The sequence below is a fragment of the Panulirus ornatus genome, chromosome 6, assembly GCF_036320965.1.
Source record: "Panulirus ornatus isolate Po-2019 chromosome 6, ASM3632096v1, whole genome shotgun sequence".
In the NCBI taxonomy this organism is placed as follows: domain Eukaryota; kingdom Metazoa; phylum Arthropoda; class Malacostraca; order Decapoda; family Palinuridae; genus Panulirus; species Panulirus ornatus.
In genome coordinates this window covers 33,945,603-33,963,961 of record NC_092229.1, presented here as the reverse complement: position 1 = coordinate 33,963,961, position 18,359 = coordinate 33,945,603, and the positions used below count along the sequence as shown (strand labels likewise).

At 42.4% G+C, this 18,359-nt stretch overlaps 1 protein-coding gene across 1 annotated transcript; it reads right to left on the bottom strand.

Annotated features, from left to right (window-relative positions):
• Nucleotides 1-4,155: 4,155 nt before the first annotated feature.
• On the bottom strand, nt 4,156-13,594 carry LOC139748901 (uncharacterized). Its single transcript, XM_071662264.1, has 3 exons — nt 13,265-13,594; nt 5,740-5,835; nt 4,156-4,431 (listed from the first exon to the last, which is right to left on the bottom strand). The coding sequence occupies exons 1-3, from the start codon at nt 13,592-13,594 to the stop codon at nt 4,264-4,266; spliced, it is 594 nt and encodes a 197-aa protein (XP_071518365.1). The 3' UTR covers nt 4,156-4,263.
• Between the last annotated feature and the right edge of the window lie 4,765 nt (nt 13,595-18,359).

Genomic DNA, 18,359 nt, shown 5'->3' with positions numbered 1-18,359 from the left:
GATGGAGAGATGGGTGATTATTGGTGCATATGCACCTGGCCATGAGAAGAAAGATCATGAGAGGCAAGTGTTTTGGGAGCAGTAAATGAATGTGCTAGTGGTTTTCATGCACAAGACCGGGTTATAGTCATGGGTGATTTGAATGCAAAGGTGAGTAATGTGGCAAATGAGTGGGAGATGTATAAAAGAAAGAGGCACGAGGTCAAGAAAAAGGTGAAAGAGGTGAAAAAGAGGGCAAATGAGAGTTGGGGTGATAGAGTACCATTGAATTTTAGGGAGAATAAAAAGATGTATTGGAAGGAGGTAAATAAAGTGCGTAAACAATGGAGCAAAGGGGAACTTCAGTGAAGGGGGTTAATGGGGAGGTGATAACAAGTAGTGGTGATGTGAGAAGGAGATGGAGTGAGTATTTTGAGGGTTTGTTGAATGTGTTTGATGATAGAGTGGCAGATATAGGGTGTTTTGGTGGAGGTGGTGTGCAAAATGAGAGGGTTAGGGAAAATGATTTGGTAAACAGAGAGGAGGTAGTAAAAGCTTTGCGGAAGATGAAAGCCGGCAAGGCAGCAGGTTTGGATGGTATTGCATTGGAATTCATTAAAAAAAGGGTGACTGTATTGTTGACTGGTTGGTAAGGTTATTTAATGTATGTATGATTCATGGTGAGGTGCCTGAGGATTGGCGGAATGCTTGCATAGTGCCATTGTACAAAGGCAAAGGGGATAAGAGTGAGCGCTCAAATGACAGAGGTATAAGTTTGTTGAGTATTCCTGGTAAATTATATGGGAGGGTGTTGATTGAGGGGATGAAGGCATGTACAGAGCATCAGATTGGGGAAGAGCAGTGTGGTTTCAGAAGTGGTAGAGGATGTGTGGATCAGGTGTTTCCTTTGGAGAATGTATGTGAGAAATACTTAGAAAAGCAAATGGATTTGTATGTAGCATTTATGTATCTGGAGAAGGCATATGATAGAGTTGATAGAGATACTCTGTGGAAGGTACTAAGAATATATGGTGTGGGAGGCAAGTTGTTGGAATCAGTGAAAAGTTTTTATCGAGGATGTAAGGCATGTATACTTGTAGGAAGAGAGGAAAGTGATTGGTTCTCAGTGAATATAGGTTTGCGGTAGGGGTGTGTGATGTCTCCATGGTTGTTTAATTTGTTTATGGATGGGGTTGTTAGGGAGGTGAATGCAAGAGTTTTAGAAAGAGGGGCAAGTATGCAGTCTGTTGTGGATGAGAGAGCTTGGGAAGTGAGTCAGTTGTTGTTCGCTGATGATACAGCGCTGGTGGCTGATTCATGTGAGAAACTGCAGAAGCTGGTGACTGAGTTTGGTAAAGTGTGTGAAAGAAGAAAGTTAAGAGTAAATGTGAATAAGATCAAGGTTATTAGGTACAGTAGGGTTGAGGGTCAAGTCAACTGGGAGGTAAATTTGAAAGGAGAAAAACTGGAGGAAGTAAAGTGTTTTAGATATCTGGGAGTGGATCTGGCAGCGGATGGAATCATGGAAGCGGAAGTGAATCATAGGGTGGGGGAGGGGGCGAAAATTCTGGGAGCCTTGAAGAATGTTTGGAAGTCGAGAACATTATCTCGTAAAACAAAAATGGGTATTTTTGAAGGAATAGTGGTTCCAACAATGTTGTATGGTTGCGAGGCGTGGGCAATGGATAGAGTTGTGCGCAAGAGGGTGGATGTGCTGGAAATGAGATGTTTGAGGACAATGTGTGGTGGGAGGTGGTTTGATCGAGTAAGTAAAGTAAGGGTAAGAGAGATGTGTGGAAATAGAAAGAGTGTGGTTGAGAGAGCAGAAGAGGGTGTTTTGAAATGGTTTGGTCACATGGAGAGAATGAGTGAGGAAAGATTGACCAAGAGGATATATGTGTCAGAGTTGGAGGGAACGAGGAGAAGTGGGAGATCAAATTGGAGGTGGAAAGATGAAGTGAAAACGATTTTGAGTGATCGGGGCCTGGAAGCCTCTACAAATCTGCACCTTCTCCTCCACAAGTTAGTGATCCAGCTGCCTCTCTCATCACATTAACACGTAATCCAACAATGCCTTTTGCCTATTTCTCCTACTTACATACGTATACTTATGTATACCTCTCTTTTTACCATGTATTCCCTATCACCAGTCCTTTTTCAGCACCAATACACAAACTTTTCAACATTTCCTTTCACAACACTGGTGCAAGAGGTGAAAAAGAGGACAAATGAGAGTTGGGGTGAGAGAATATCATTAGATTTTATGGAGAATTAAAAGATGTTTTGGAAGGAGATAAGTAACGTACGTAAGACAGGAAAAAATGGGAACATCGGTGAAGCGGGCAAGTGGGAAGGTAATAACAGGTAGTGATGAATTGAGAAGATGGAGGGAGTATTTTGAAGGTCTTTTGAATGTGTTTGATGATAGAGTGGCAGATATAGGGTGTTTTGGTTGGAGTGGGAAGTGAAAGTGTCAGAGAGAATGGCTTGGTGAAGAGAGAAAAGGCAGTGAAAGCTTTGCTGAAGGTGAAATCGGGAAAGGCGGCGGGTTTGGCTGATATTGCAATGGAATCTATAGGAAAAAGGGGATGCCTGTATTCTTGATGCGTTGGTGATGATATTCACTGTATGCATGGATCATGGTGAAGTGCTTAAGGATTGGCGGAATGTATGCATAGTGCCATTGTACAAAGGCAAAAGAGGTAAAGGTGAGTGTTCAAATTACAGAGGCAAACGTTTGCTGAGTATTCCCGTGAAATATAATATATGGGAGGGTATTGATTGAGAGGGTGAAGGCGTGTACAGAGCATCAGATTGGGGAAAAGCAGTGTAGTTTCAGAAGTGGTAGAGGATGTGTGGATCAGGTGTGTGAGAAATAGTTAGGAAAACTAATGGGTTTGTATATAGCATTTATGGATCTGGAAAAGGCATACGATAGGGTTGATAGGGATGCCTTGTGGAAAGTTTTAAAAGTTTATGGTGCTGGGTTCGTTGTTAAAAGCAGTGAAAGGTTTTTACCAAGGATGTAAAGCATGTGTACGAGTAGGAAGAGAGGAGAGTGATTGGTTTCCAATGAATGTCGGTTTGCGGCAGATGTGTGTGATGCCCCATTGTTGCTTTATTCATTTATGGATGGGGTGGTTAGGGAGGTAAGTGTAAGAATTTTGGAGAGGGGCGGTATGTATTCTGTTGTGGATGAGATGGCCTGGGAAGTGAATCAGTTGTTCTCCGATGGTACAGCTCCGGTGGCTGATTCGGGTGAGAAACTGCAGAGATAGGTGACTGGGTTTGGAAATGTGTGTGAAAGGAGAAAGTTGAGAGCAAACGTCACTGAATAAGAGCAAGGTTAGTAAGTTCAGTAAGGTTGAGGGACAAGTTGATTTGAATGTAAGTTTGAATGGAGAAAAACTGGAGGAAGTGAAGTGTTTTAGATATCTGGGAGTGGACATAGCAGCTGATGGAACCATAGAAGCGATAGGTGGGAGAGGGAGCGAAAGTTCTGAGAGGCAGGAAGAATGTGTGAAAGGAGAGAGTGTTATTACGGAGAGCAAAAATGGGTGTGTTTGCTCAAGGAATAGTGGTTCCAACAATGTTATATGGTTGCGAGGCATGGGCTATAGATAGGGTTGTGCGGAGGAGGGTGGATGTGGTGGAAAACAAATGTTGGAGGACAGTATGTGGTGTGAGGTGGTTTGATTGGGTAAGAGAGATGTGTAGAAATAAAATGAGTGTGGTTGAGAGAGCAGAAGAGGGTGTGTTGGTATGCTGGAGGGAGTGGGGGTGGGGAGAGAGCCAATGCTTTGCTATCTTTGCGTCTCTGTGGTCTGTAAGTTATCGCAAAGACCAGATCCACGCGTCCTCTACCACTCATGAAACTACGTTTTTCCTCTCCAGTCTGATACTCTGTGCATGGTGCCACCCTCTCAGCATCACAGATTTTGCATGAGATTTCTCTATATATAAATTGTTCTCATTGATTCTAATTTTCTTAGATTCTTCAACATGGAATTCTGAGACTCAGCTGGTACCAAGCCTGTGGAAAAGGTTTATCATGTTATCAGGCTTTGTAGGCTTCAACAGAACCTTTCCTAAAGTCAAGTGGTTCACTAAAGATTAAAATAAGTTTTAAGAGTGTCTTATGAAGAGGAAACAGAGGTTACATATACAGATGGGGATTCCCACATGGGTTACAAGCTTCAGCTGTTGTGAGAAGTTTCAGTCGATTCTGTAACCCTTGATTAAGAACAGTACAACTCAGTAAACTTTCAGTTGTCGATGGAGGCTTCAGTAGACGAGGCAGCAGTTGAGAAGTGGGGCTGATGTAGGGTCGAGCCAGGCGAGTGTGACACCCACCATGTGAGGGGGACATAGGAGACGGTGGAAGTGATTACCTGACACTCCAACGACCGATCCAACGTCCTCCTTCGGCGTCATACACCTTCCCATGTCCAACTGTAAGGAATGTATTTGTTTATATATACGCAAGAAAAGTATAAAACATTAGTAATCAGAAGGCCTAGGTAGATTCTGGGGTTATTTTCATTGTTAAATGTATTTCAAGTGCTTATAATATGACATACATATCATGTAGATTCACCTGTATGAAAGATACTTCGTTGCACCTCCCTAGATGAGTTACACCACAACACGTCATACTTCACATGGGTTTTGGTATACTATAGCGACGCAATGTAACATAACTTATACCGTGGTAAGTGTTTATTTAGGTGTAGAATACTATGATCCTTATCTCTTGTGCAAAGTTTACCATATCGCATCATATTCACATCAACTATACTGCCTCGCAACTTGACTTATATAGCATACCTGGAGCAAATGAAATGCACCGTATCCTTTTTTTGTTAAACAATGCATGTTTTTCCAAACCAAGAACCTTACTCTTATTTACTCTCAGCTTACTGCACATACGTCCTATCATTAAAGTCAGGGTCAGATAATAGAAAGACATAATCTGCAGCTAGTGACTGCAGTAGCTTCCCCAAACGTTCCATCAAGGTACTACACCATGTTCTCGTCTCACGTTGTATCCAGTGCATAAAATCATTCGACAAACATGATGAAGTGTCACTTGTGGCACAATGTTTCTACATGCAGTCTGGTATGTTGATGATGGAAGGACTACACCTGAATGAAGTGGGAGCTGCACGTTTTGATAGGTTCCTTAGTGAATCTTAACGTGAGTTTTGAAGAAAAAAAAACGCAGTCCGTGTGGAGCAAACTTACTCCCCTCAATAAGTGTCTGTCCGAATAGGTCTCAGTTTCGTCTAAAAATACTGAGTTAGTGAAAATAGCTGTAGAAGGAAATTATACCTGTCATTTCCGAATCTTGTTTAGAAAGAAATACTTATCGAACTACCATTTCCAGGGACAGGGGAAGCAACGTAGGCGATGGTGTCCCGCTCTTTGTCAAAGCTCATCTATATCCCATGGTAAAAACTGCCGTAGAAAAAATAACAGTAAGACTAGTTTATACCCCCCCCCCCCCAAGATCATTTACCTGAACGATGCACGAAGTGACACATCTTTGTCATGTTATCGCACTTCACCAACACGGAATAAAATGCGATACTTCTCGACAGAACAGACTGACGAGTACTGAGGTCAACCATGTCCCTTGTATAGTCATGTTATGCTAGACGAGTACTGAGGTCAACCATGTCCCTTGTATAGTCATGTTATGCTAGACGAGTACTGAGGTCAACCATGTCCCTTGTATAGTCATGTTATGCTTGACCTCACCTTCTCTCCTGAGGTGATCAGTCTGCCCTGGTAGGCGAAGGAGGACGGCGACCTGAAGTCCTGGTTATTGGCCCACACAGATGTCATCACGAACGGCTGAGGAGAGGGTTGTCAACGGTGAGGGGACTGCCAGGAAGGATGAGGGGACTACCAGGAAGGATGAGGGGACTGCCAGGAAGGATGAGGGGACTGCCAGGAAGGATGAGGGGACTGCCAGGATGAGGGGACTGCCAGGAAGTATGAGGGGACTGCCAGGAAGGATGAGGGGACTGCCAGGAAGGATGAGGGGACTGCCAGGAAGGATGAGGGGACTGCCAGGAAGGATGAGGGGACTGCCAGGAAGGATACTTAGGGATGAGGAAACAAAAGAAAATAGTGAGAGGTGACGAAACTGCTGTGGAGATGACAGTTAAATATGAGAAAACTGAAGAAGAGAGGATAGTGAAAGATGAGGAAACTGTTGTGAAGGATAGTTAAAGGTGAGGAAACTGTTGTGAAGGATAGTTAGAGGTGAGGAAACTGTTGTGAAGGATAGTTAGAGGTGAGGAAACTGTTGTCAAGGATAGAGGTGAGGAAACTGTTGTGAAGGATAGTTAGAGGTGAGGAAACTGTTGTCAAGGATAGTTAGAGGTGAGGAAACTGTTGTGAAGGATAGTTAGAGGTGAGGAAACTGTTGTGAAGGATAGTTAGAGGTGAGGAAACTGTTGTCAAGGATAGTTAGAGGTGAGGAAACTGTTGTCAAGGATAGTTAGAGGTGAGGAAACTGTTGTCAAGGATAGTTAGAGGTGAGGAAACTGTTGTCAAGGATAGTTAGAGGTGAGGAAACTGTTGTCAAGGATAGTTAGAGGTGAGGAAACTGTTGTCAAGGATAGTTAGAGGTGAGGAAACTGTTGTCAAGGATAGTTAGAGGTGAGGAAACTGTTGTCAAGGATAGTTAGAGGTGAGGAAACTGTTGTGGATGATAGTTAGAGGTGAGGAAACTATTGTGAAGGATAGTTAGAGGTGAGGAAACTGTTGTGAAGGATAGTTAGAGGTGAGGAAACTGTTGTGAAGGATAGTTAGAGGTGAGGAAACTGTTGTCAAGGATAGTTAGAGGTGAGGAAACTGTTGTCAAGGATAGTTAGAGGTGAGGAAACTGTTGTGAAGGATAGTTAGAGGTGAGGAAACTGTTGTGGAGGATAGTTAGAGGTGAGGAAACTATTGTGAAGGATAGTTAGAGGTGAGGAAACTGTTGTGGATGATAGTTAGAGGTGAAAAAAAACTGCATAGGAGAGGATAGTAAGAGATAAGGAAACAGCAATGGGAAGGACACTGAGAAGGAAAGAAACCGGAGAGGAAAGATTAAGTAACGGTGAGGAAACTGCGAGGGAGAGGATAGTGAAGTGTAAGAATATATGGTTAAAAACGTCTGAGAAAAGGATAGTGAAATGTGGGAAAACTGCTGAGGAGAGGAGAGTGAAAGATACAGAAACTGTAGCGGAGAGGATAATGACTGGTGAGAAAGCCACTAAGAGAAAAGTGAAGGTTGGAGGAAATGTTGTGAAGTGGAGAGAGAGGTGTGTGAGGAGACTGCTTGCTGTGGAGGAGTCAAAGATGTGTGAGGAAAGTGCTGACGAGAAGATAGCGAGACGTAAAGGAAATTACTGAGGAGATGAACTTAGAGGTGAGGAAACTACTGAGAAGGGGATATTGAAAAGGAGGAAACTGCTAAGGAGGGGTTAATGAGAGGTGAATAAACTACTAATGAGAAGATGGATACAGATGAGGGAACTGGTGAGGTGAGGATACTGACAGGTCATGCAGACTACAGAGGAGAGGTCAGTGAGAGGTGAGAAAACTGCTGAGAAGAGGACAGGAAGAAGTGAGGAAACTAATGGCGAGAGGATAGTGGGAGATGAGGAAACCGCTGTGGGGAGAATAATGAGAGATGAGGAAAGCTGAGGAGAAGATTCTGAAATATGAGGAAACTCTTGAGGAAAGGATTTGGGAAGGTTAGGAAACTGCTGAGGAGAGGAGAGCGAAAGTAGAAGAAACTGTCTTGGAAAAGAAAGTAAGGCGAGTGTAAACAGCTGAGGAGAGGAAGTGGAAGGTGAGGAAGATTCTACGGAAAGAATGGTGAAAGATAAGGAAACTGCTGAGAAGAAACGAAGGGTTACGAAACTGTTGTGGAGAAGATGATGATATAATGACACTGCTGAGGAGAGGATAGTGAAGATGGAGAATCCTGCTGAAACTAAGAAGGTGAAAGATGTGAAAATTCGTAGGTAGAAGAAAGTCAGAAGTGAGAAAAGTACTTAGAAGAGAACATTGGAGGATAAGAAAACTGATGAGGAAAGATAAGTGAAAGATGAGGAATTTGCTGAGGAGAGGAGAGTGAGAGGTAAGAAAACGCCTGAAAAAAAAGGATAAGGGACAGTGTAGCTGCTTACATGAAGACGGTGAAGGATAAGGAGAATTGTGAGGAGAGGATAGTGAAAGGTGAGAAACTGACGAGGAGAGGATAGTGAGAGGCTGCAGAACTACAGAGGAGAGGATACTGAGGGGTGAGGAAACTGCTGTAGAGAAGATAGAAAAGGTTGAGGAAGTTACTAAGGACAGGATAATGAGATTGAGGAAACTGCTGTAGAGAGGATAGTGAGAGATGATGAAACTACCGAGGACGGGATAGTGAAAGGAGGATATAAAAGTTATGGAGAAGACACAGTATGAAGTGTGAAATCTGCTGAGGAGAGTAGAATAAAGTTGAAGATACTTCTGAGGAGAAGATCGTGAGAGGTGGGGAAACTGCTGAGAAAAAGTGAGAGGTAAGAAAACTTCAGGGAAGAAAATGTTGAAGGTGAGAAAACTACTCCGGAAAACATAGCAAAAGGTGAGGCAACTGCTGAGGAGAGGATAGTGAGAAGGTGAGACAACTGCTGAGGAAATTATATTGAAAGGTAAGGAGCCTGCTGAGAAGAGGAGAGGATAGTTGATGGTTAGGAAGCTGATGTGGAGAGGATAGTGAGAGATGAGGAAGCTGCTCATGGGATAATCGTAAGAGGTGAGGACGCTTTCGGGCACAGGAGAGGGAAAGTTGACGAACCTATTATGGAGAGAACAGAGGGAACTGCTGAGGAGAGATTCATGACAAGTGAAATGACAACTGAGCAAGGTAGAAAGAAAAGTTAGGAAACTTCTATGAAGGAGACAGTATAACGTGAGGAAAACTTTTAAAGAAAGGATGGTGGAGTAGCGGAAACTTCTGAGGAAAGTATATTATCAGGTGGGTTAACTGCTGACGACAGACGATCGTGAGATGTAAGGAAACTGCTGTGGTGAAGACACTCAAAGGTGAGGTAACCTCTGAGAAGAGGATTAAAAGGTACGAGAAACTGATGTGAGATGTGAGAAAGTTTCTAATGATACGAGAGTGAAAGATGAGGGAAACGCTAAGGAGACCGCTGCGGAGAGGATCATGAAATGTCAGCAAACTGCTGAGAGAGGATAGTGAAATAAAAGGAAGCTGCTTAAGAGAGAATAGTCAATGTTTAGAACACTGCTGAGACGAGGATGGTGAAAGGAGAGAAAAGTACAGTTGAGAAGATGGTGATAAAAGAGGAAACAAAGGACAAGGAGGAAAGCATAGCGAGAGGTGATGAAACTGTTAAGTAAAGGACAATGGTAGGTGACGACATTATTGAGAAGCCAGTGAAAAGTGAGGAAAATGCTTAGAAAATGATATGAAAAATTGAGGAAACTGAGAAGAGGATAGTGAGAGGTGAGGAGCCATCTAAGGAGAGGATAGCAAGAGGTGAGGAAACTGCGATAAAGGAAACAGTGAAAAGTTAGGAAACTACAAAGAAGAATGCGAGAGACGAGGAAACTCCCGCGGAGTAGAGATTGAGAAGTGAGGGAAATACCGAGGAGAGGATAGTGAAAGATGCTTTGGGAACGATAATGAGAGATGTAGCTGCTGTGATGAGGACGACGAGAGGCCAGGAACCTGCTGAGGTGAGGATGATAAGAGGTGTAAGGCACTGCTGAAGACAAGATAGCGCAAGGAGGGAACTGTTTTGGAAAAGGTGGTATGATGTGAGGAATTTGAAAAAAAAGAAGATAACGAAAGGTGAGGAAACTGTAGAGGAAAGGATAGATTGATGTGAGGAAGCTGCTTCGGGGAGGATAGTGAAATGCGAAAAAACTAGGGATCAGAGGTTAGCGGGAGGAGAGAAAACAGCTGTGGAAATCTCTGGTGAAAGTATGGTATAAGATAAGAGACTGCTGAGGGAAACGATAGCAAGACTGAGGGAGCGCTGAGGGGAGGAATATGAGAGGTAAGGGAACTGCAGAGATGTTAATGGGAAGTAAAGGAACTGCCAAGGAGATGGTTGGTAGTAGGATGTGAGGCTGCTTCTGGGGAGATGGTTCTGGGAAGCGACAGAAGTGCTGTGGGAATTCAGGGTACTGCTGAGGATATGGTGATGGAAGGTGACGGAACCGCTAAGGGGATTGTGGTGGGAGGTGAAGTTACTGCTGGTGAGATAGTGGTTGAGGTGACAATCTTCCTGATTATACTGGGGTCAGAGTGAAGGGAAGTGCTGAACACATCGTTGGTAGTGGGAGGTGAAGATATTGATGAGGAGATGGTGGTGGGATGTGTGGGAACTTTATGGTTGTTGGATGTTAGGGCATTGCTGAAGTAGCACTGGGGTACGAGGGAACTGCTGAGGATGTTGTGGTGGTAGGTGAGGACTCTGCTAAGATGTTGCTGAGATGTGAAGGTGCTGCTGAGGAGATAGTGGTGAGAGATGAGGATATTGCTGAGAAGATAGTGATTGGAGGTGAGGATAATGTTGAGATTATTGTGGTGAGAGGTGAGGCAACTCCCAAGGTGATGGGGTTGGGAAAATGGGGAACTGCCTGAGAGGCGGTGGTCGGAGATGAAGGAACTACTGAAATGATGGTGGGAGGATATGGTTGTAGGGGATGATGGAGTCTCTGAGAAGGATGATGGGACGTCAGAGGATTGCTAAGATGATGAATCTGTTGAAGAAATAGAGGTGAGCGGTGAGGGTTCTGCTGAGGAGATGGTGATGGAAAGTGAGGAACCACTTAAAAGAATGCTGTGTTAGATAAGACAACTGTTGATGATATGCTGGTGAGAGGTTTGGTTTGGTTGGGGGTGGAGGGGGATTGCTGGGGAGCTGCTGGTAGAGGCTGAGGGGACTGCTGAGGAGAGGGTGGTGAGATATATGGGAACTCCTATAAAGAAGATAGTAAGGGGACTGCTGGTGAGACGGTAATGAGAAGTGACAGAAGTACTAGGAGACAGGACGGTGAAAGGTGAAGGAATTTATGGTAAGAGACGCACAAACTGGTGAAAGATGAAGGAACTGCTGAAAAGAGGATGATGAGAGGTGATGTATAGCATATGAGAGGTGATAACATAACACACACTTGGCAGTCGAGGTTCTTGCCTATACACTACATCCATTCTTCATCATCCAACGCGATAAATAAAGATAGGTCACAGAAACAGTAAATCCTAACCGAGTTTTCTTCTCTATCGTTTAGATATAATTTTTCAGAGAGACTGACAACATATTAGGAAATCACAAGCTTATGCGACCTCAGAATAACGTCCCCGTGCAGGCAACGTTGTTTCTTGTTTGGCTGGACCTGAGATGATGTTGCTCTGCCTCTCTTCCTCTGCTCGTCCACTCATTTGTTGCTAACCTCTCCGTTATCTGGATCAAAACAAAAATACACATCTGCTGTTTAGCAGGTTTTCCCTGCTTATGTGAGCCGCCTCTAGGGCGTGTTTTAACGCCTTATCTAATTCTTCATACATTACTTTAGCGTCATCCCATTTCGGCATATGCGTATACTACGATAGCATTGGAAATTCTATGATGTCTCAAATCAGCCCTGTGTTCCACGATCCTGTCTTATTACAAGCGCTGGCAACTATCACAAGCAACCTTGTAAACAACAGTCGCCCTATTCCTGACCTCATGTTCGTGTAAGCATCACCACCTCGCCATTTCTGGCTGAAGAGGTGGTAACTCTCTACCCGATTCTTGCAGAAACTTCCAGTGCACTGGGCCTACTTCGAAATCGGGCTACGAGAAAAATCTTCCCTGCCTCATCAGATGAATTTCTTTTCCCGTTAGTGCGTACTTCCCTTAGCATTCTTGTGGTAGTGAAGGACGGGCTGAATGCATCGACAGGTTTCTGCAAGCAAACGGTATGAAAGTTGCCATCCCAACAGGCAAGGAGATATATGAAGTGGTGAAGCCAAGACAGATGAGGTAAGGAACGCGGCAAGCGTCGTCTACAGGGTTCCTTGTGGTAGATGCCAGCGCGCATATTACGGGGAGACAGTGCGCGGGTTTACGAAGAGGATCGCGGAACACAACTGATTTGAGATAACGTAAAACTTCCAATGTGACTGTAGTAAACGCGATAGCATGTACTGAATGGAAGCTGAAGTGATACATGAAGGATTAGATAAGACGTTTAGAATAGGGATTAGAGCCGGATCAAATAATAAGGAAGACACAGGAATCAGCAGATGTAGATTTTCATCTTGGTCTAGGTTAGCAGCGAGGTTAGCAGTACGTGAGTGGACAAGCAGAGGAGGAGGGGCGGAGCCACTGGACAGGTCCAACCAATCAAGAAACAACCCGTTGCCTGTAAGGGAACGTCATTCAGAGGTCACATAGGCTTATACTTTTCCCATTATGATGTCATTCTCTCTGAAGAAGGTTGTACCGAAACGTTAGACAAATAAAGCTTAGCTCGAACTTATCGTTTCCATGACCACCCAGTAACCAACATCATCTCTTCTTAACCATCATGAGACACCATACAGGGTAGGTGTTTGTAACGTATAGTCGCAAGACCTTCTGTACACCATGACTCTCACAGCTGCTCTGTACCATGATCACAAAGCAAACGGCAGTACCACCCTAGAGACTATGTCATGATCTATGTGAAGGTACTTTGTACCATGATAATGGAGAACATTGCATTAGTTCCTCCCAAACACTACATCGGGGTCTCTGCAGTCATTTCTTCCATGATCATGAGTTATAAGGTAGTCGTTGTCCCAGACACACTAGCACATAAAGGGCTCCTGTACATATGATACATAGCAAGCATCGCCCCATTGTATTCTAATATGAATCATATTAGGTCAGCACAAACGTAACCAATGCTTCGTGTATGGACTCTACAACATTAATCTATCTTGTAAGTTTACCTTCACCAAGAGATCACATCAAAATGTTTTACAAATGTGCCTAGGCCAGTGAATTGAACGTCTAAAGCATTAATCATGTAATTCATCAATATTAGTTTAGCTTAACTAAGAAACCTTCCAGAGACTCTTTGAAAGTTTCACGAATATGAAATCGTCTGGCGACTGCCTAAACTTTTCATCCATGAGAAACCGTCCATTGTGAGTAACTACCACGTATAGAAGTAACTTTACCCATCTCTCATAAAGAAGTACATTATAACTAAACAATCCCATCTGGCGTACACCAAGGGAATTGCAACTGTTGCCATCACTGTGGACGCATCCTCCGGTGTAGTCGATCCCGAGGTTGGTCAGATAAGCACACATAAGGTAGTCCAGATCGATGAGGGTGACTGAAGCAGCCACGCCCACCACCACACCTCCAGGTCGTGGACACTTCATCTCCCAGACATCTACTCCATTGGGTCGAGGGCCATGACAATCATGGCAGGAGAAATGTAGCTGTATGGAAGCGCGTCTCACCTCTGGAACACAGGGTTTCAACTTAACTTCAGGATGTGACAGTGTCTGGTTTTGGACATGGACAAAAGCGAGCTTTAGCTTGACCTTCATTGTGAGTGTACACAAAGCCTTAAATTAATCTATGTTATGTGAGTATCTAGTCTTAACATAGGTGATAAACTGCTGTGACCTGACATGCATTTTGAAGATATCTGACCTGGAACATAGATGGAAGAATCAGGATCGTTTGTAACTATGCGGAGGGATGAGAGCGTCTGGCAGGAGGAAGATGTCACCATCCAGTTGAAAGCCACGCAGCCAGCGCCTGGGAAGGTAACGTCACTTATCAGCTTCGTAGTTGGCAAATACTACGTTTTTGGTACCGTTTTGGTAACGTTTTTGGTACCGTTTTTGGTACCAGCAGTTGTGTGTAGCTACCTGTTTGTAATTAACATTTTATATTCTGCAAGGACCCATCTCTTGAACATACTCTACTATCTTACAAATGTTTAAATTTCTATATGCAGTTTGCATTTATCTTGTCGTTATCAATTCTATTCCTTTCACCCATCATTCTTATTCTGTTAAAGTACTTTACATATTCTTTAGAGGTTTCTTGCTTATTTTCATATTACGTCCACTGGTTCTTCTGTTCTTACATCCCTGGAAGAACCGTTCACTGTTATAGAAACTTTAAGGCTGTGATCAGGTCACCCCTTAATCTCTCCTCCAAGGTGGGAAATTCTAAGACCCCCCCCAAGGCTTTCCCTGTCACTCAGTTTTCTTTATTCTGGTATCATCACTGTTGCCTTTCTCTGGACCTTCTCTACCAAGTCTTTCTTCTTATTTAGATATATCGACCAAACTTAAGAAGCATTATACAGTTTTGGCCTTATGTAAAATGTGAACAGCTTGATCAATATTTCCTTACTCATGAAATAGATGCAATAGCTGAAGTGATATTTCCTCATCCATGAAATGAAAGTAATTCTGTTTGTTTGCAGACAGTTGGTCTCCTTACCCGTCCTGGGATTCTGGCGACACTTCAGGGACATGTCAGTTATCAAGGTTCTCTCTCACATGGGTTCCTGCAGCTTACTTCCTGCCAGGTGATAATTGTGATTGAGTCTTTCTTTCGCTGTGACCCATCGTCATTACTTTATATTTGCTTCATGAACTATCCGTCAGAGCAGCTATGAAGTCTTTCCAGGTCCCCTTTTAAGTTGATGTAATCTTCCTTGCTTTGTACTTCTATCCTGACTTTTGCATCAGCTGCAAGCATAGTCAGTAGCAGTCCATATCTACTAACAAGGTATTCACACAGGCAGAAGAGAACATTGCAGCACTCTACTGCTGACTATCCGACTCGAGGGCTCCCATTACATTTGTCTTATTCCCTTCCAATAAGATCCATCCCCTCAGGCCTAGCGATCTAGCTTCTTAATTAATCTCTCATGTGGCACAGTTTCAAATTCTTTCAGGCAGTTCTGATACAAACAGTCCACCCAGTCTTCCCTTTCCTTTTGTCGAAGACAAAGTTCACTTTCTCATAGAAATCTAAGAGGTTTATTAAACATACTTCCTTTACCTAAAACTCTCTTGTTTCTCCATTAGGTCATTTTTTCTTCGAAGAAAAAAATTCATTCGTTTTCTAATTATCTTTTCCATGACTCTTTCAGACATCGCTCGACAAGGAGAATGGTCTGTAGTTCACAGCCTCTTCCCGGTCTCCGTTAGACTTGTATATCGTTTGCCCTGTTGTACTCGCTCGACACTTTGCCTTCCTCTGGCGACATCTTGAACAGTATTTCAAAAGATTAGTCTTGTGCATCTGCCCAAATGTTTATGACAAATAATGAATTTCCATCAGGACCAAGATACTTTAGTGTTCAGTTACTGTATTTTCCAGGTTCAGTGTTTTCTAGAATTCTCATCCTCATTCTATCTCATTGTTATTGAGGTTACAATATCTTCCATATGGAAAACTCTTTCCTATTCGTTGTTTAAATCTTCTCATATTCTTACATCATCTTTTACAATTCTTACCTCTGAATCTTTTAACCTGGTGAGCTGCTCTTTGACTGAGAATTTGCTTGAGATAGCTTTACAAAGACGTTTGGATTTCCTGCCTTGTCCATAATATCTTTTTCCAAAGTTTTTTGTTCCCCTTTTGTTGTCTTGCTGCATTCGTCCGTTACTCTCCTGTAAAACCCTGCAGATGCTGCTTGACTAGACTGTCGCTTATATCTTTGTCACAGCTCATCTCAAAGTTCATTTTTCTTTTTCGACATCTTAAAATAGATCATTCTCCCTCTTTTTTCTAACCCCTCCTCTTATTTCGTGCTAAAGGTGACAAATTTCCTCTTCATTGTAAGATCACTGAATATTTCATTGCAGTGCATTGGTTTCTTGCTACTGCACTCGATTTCTCTATGTAAGTTAAAGAAATTGTTGAGGTTTATTAAATTTCCACGATCGTAACTCCTCTTCAGGTCTTACCTTATCTGTTCTCTTTTAACATTCTCATTTACCACAAAATCAAGCTGAAGAATTACATGATCATCTTTACCAGCTAGTGGTTTACATATATTAATTCCAATATCTCTGCTAGTCTGAGACAAGATTAGATAGCAATGATGAAGCATGAGTCCCACTCATCCTAGTGTGTTCCCTGACATGTTGATATGCAAAGCAATATAAGATCATACGAAAGAATCAAAGAGCAACAGATCACTGGGTCTTTACAAGGCTGTTTGTGATAGTAGAAGATATCAGAAACTCACAGATCATCGTGGTAAGACTAGAAAAGCATTCATATAAAGCAAAAGCAGCAAACTGTTCATGTAACTAATGAGGCGCAAATTACCTTAATCATGGACTTGAAGCGAAATATTGATCAAGTCTATTCTTAAACGTATCTATAGTACTAATTTCAATCATTTAGTTTGGTGAAGTATTCCATATGTTAACAATCCTGGTGAAGATAAGTTCTCCTGAAGAAAAGTAAAACGTTGTCCCACGAGCTTGCTATCTATTACTAAGAGTAAAATCAGACGAATCAAATCTTAGGTAGCTTGTAAGATCAAGGTTCTTAAAGTCGTTGATCACTTTGAATCCCTTTACTAGATCACCTCTTAAACTTACCTTTTTTAAGATAAATGGATCTAATTCAATTAATCAGCTTTAATAAGATTTGTTTTTGAGTGTGTAAATCAACGTGCTAGCTTCCTTATATGTCATTTTCCAAGTAGGATGACCAAAACTGAACACAATATTCAAGATATACATATATGTATATATATATATATATATATATATATATATATATATATATATATATATATATATATATATATATATTTTCTATTTATTTATTTTGCTTCTCGCTGTCTCCCGCGTTTGCGAGGTAGCGCAAGGAAACAGACGAAAGAAATGGCCCAATCCACCCCCATACACATGTATATATACACACACGTCCACACTCGCAAATATACATACCTATACATCTCAATGTAAACATATATATACACACACAGACACATACATATATACCCATGCACACAATTCACACTGTCTGCGTTTATTCATTCCCATCGCCACCTCGCCACACATGGAATACCATCCCCCTCCCCCCCCCTCATGTGAGCGGGGTAGCGCTAGGAAAAGACAACAAAGGACTCATTCGTTCACACTCACTCTCTAGCTGTCATGCAATAATGCCCGAAACCACAGCTCCCTTTCCACATCCAAGCCCCACACAGCTTTCCATGGTTTACCCCAGACGCTTCACATGCCCTGATTCAATCCACTGACAGCACGTCAACCCCGGTATACCACATCGATCCAATTCACTCTATTCCTTGCCCACCTTTCACCCTCCTGCATGTTCAGGCTCCGATCACTCAAAATCTTTTTCACTCCATTTTTCCACCTCCAATTTGCTCTCCCACTTCTCCTCGTTTCCTCCACCTCCGGCATATATATCCTCTTAGTAAATCTTTCCTCACTCATTCTCTCCATGTGCCCAAACCATTTCAAGACACTCTCTTCTGCTCTCTCGACCACGCTCTTTTTATTTCCACACATCTCTCTTACCCTTACATTACTTACTCGATCAAAACACCTAACACCATACATTGTCCTCAAACATCTCATTTCCAGCACATCCATCCTCCTGCGCACAACTCTATCCATAGCCCACGCCTCGCAACCATACAACATTGTTGGAACTACTACTCCTTCAAACATACCCATTTTTCCTTTCCGAGATAATGTTCTCGACTTCCACACATTCCTCAAGGCTCCCAGAATTTTCGCCCCCTCCCCCACCCTATGATTCACTTCCGCTTCCATGGTTCCATCAGCTGCCAGATCCACTCCCAGATATCTAAAACACTTTATTTCCTCCAGTTTTTCTCCATTCAAACTTACCTCCCAATTGACTTGACCCTCAACCCTACTGTACCTAATAACCTTGCTCTTATTCACATTTACTCTTAACTTTCTTCTTTCACACAATTTAACAAACTCAGTCACCAGCTTCTGCAGTTTCTCACATGAATCAGCCACCAGAGCTGTATCATCAGCGAACAACAACTGACTCACTTCCCAGGCTCTCTCATCCACAACAGACTTACATATATATATATATATATATATATATATATATATACATATATATATATATATATATATATATATATATATATATATATATATATATATATATATATATATATATATATATATATATATATATATATATATATATATATATATATATATATATATATATATATAAGAGTAAATGTGAATAAGAGCAAGGTTATTAGGTACAGTAGGGTTGAGGGTCAAGTCAATTGGGAGGTGAGTTTGA

Bases quoted from the DNA above. Each gene is read 5' to 3' on its own strand.
- LOC139748901 (XM_071662264.1), bottom strand. From the start codon at position 13,594: ATGAAGGTCAAGCTAAAGCTCGCTTTTGTCCATGTCCAAAACCAGACA. The intron at 5,836-13,264 runs GTACGCCAGATG...CCCTCTCCTCAG, and splicing joins ACAGTTGCAATTCCCTTGGT to CCGTTCGTGATGACATCTGT. The intron at 4,432-5,739 runs GTGAGGTCAAGC...CATTCCTTACAG, and splicing joins TGATCACCTCAGGAGAGAAG to TTGGACATGGGAAGGTGTAT.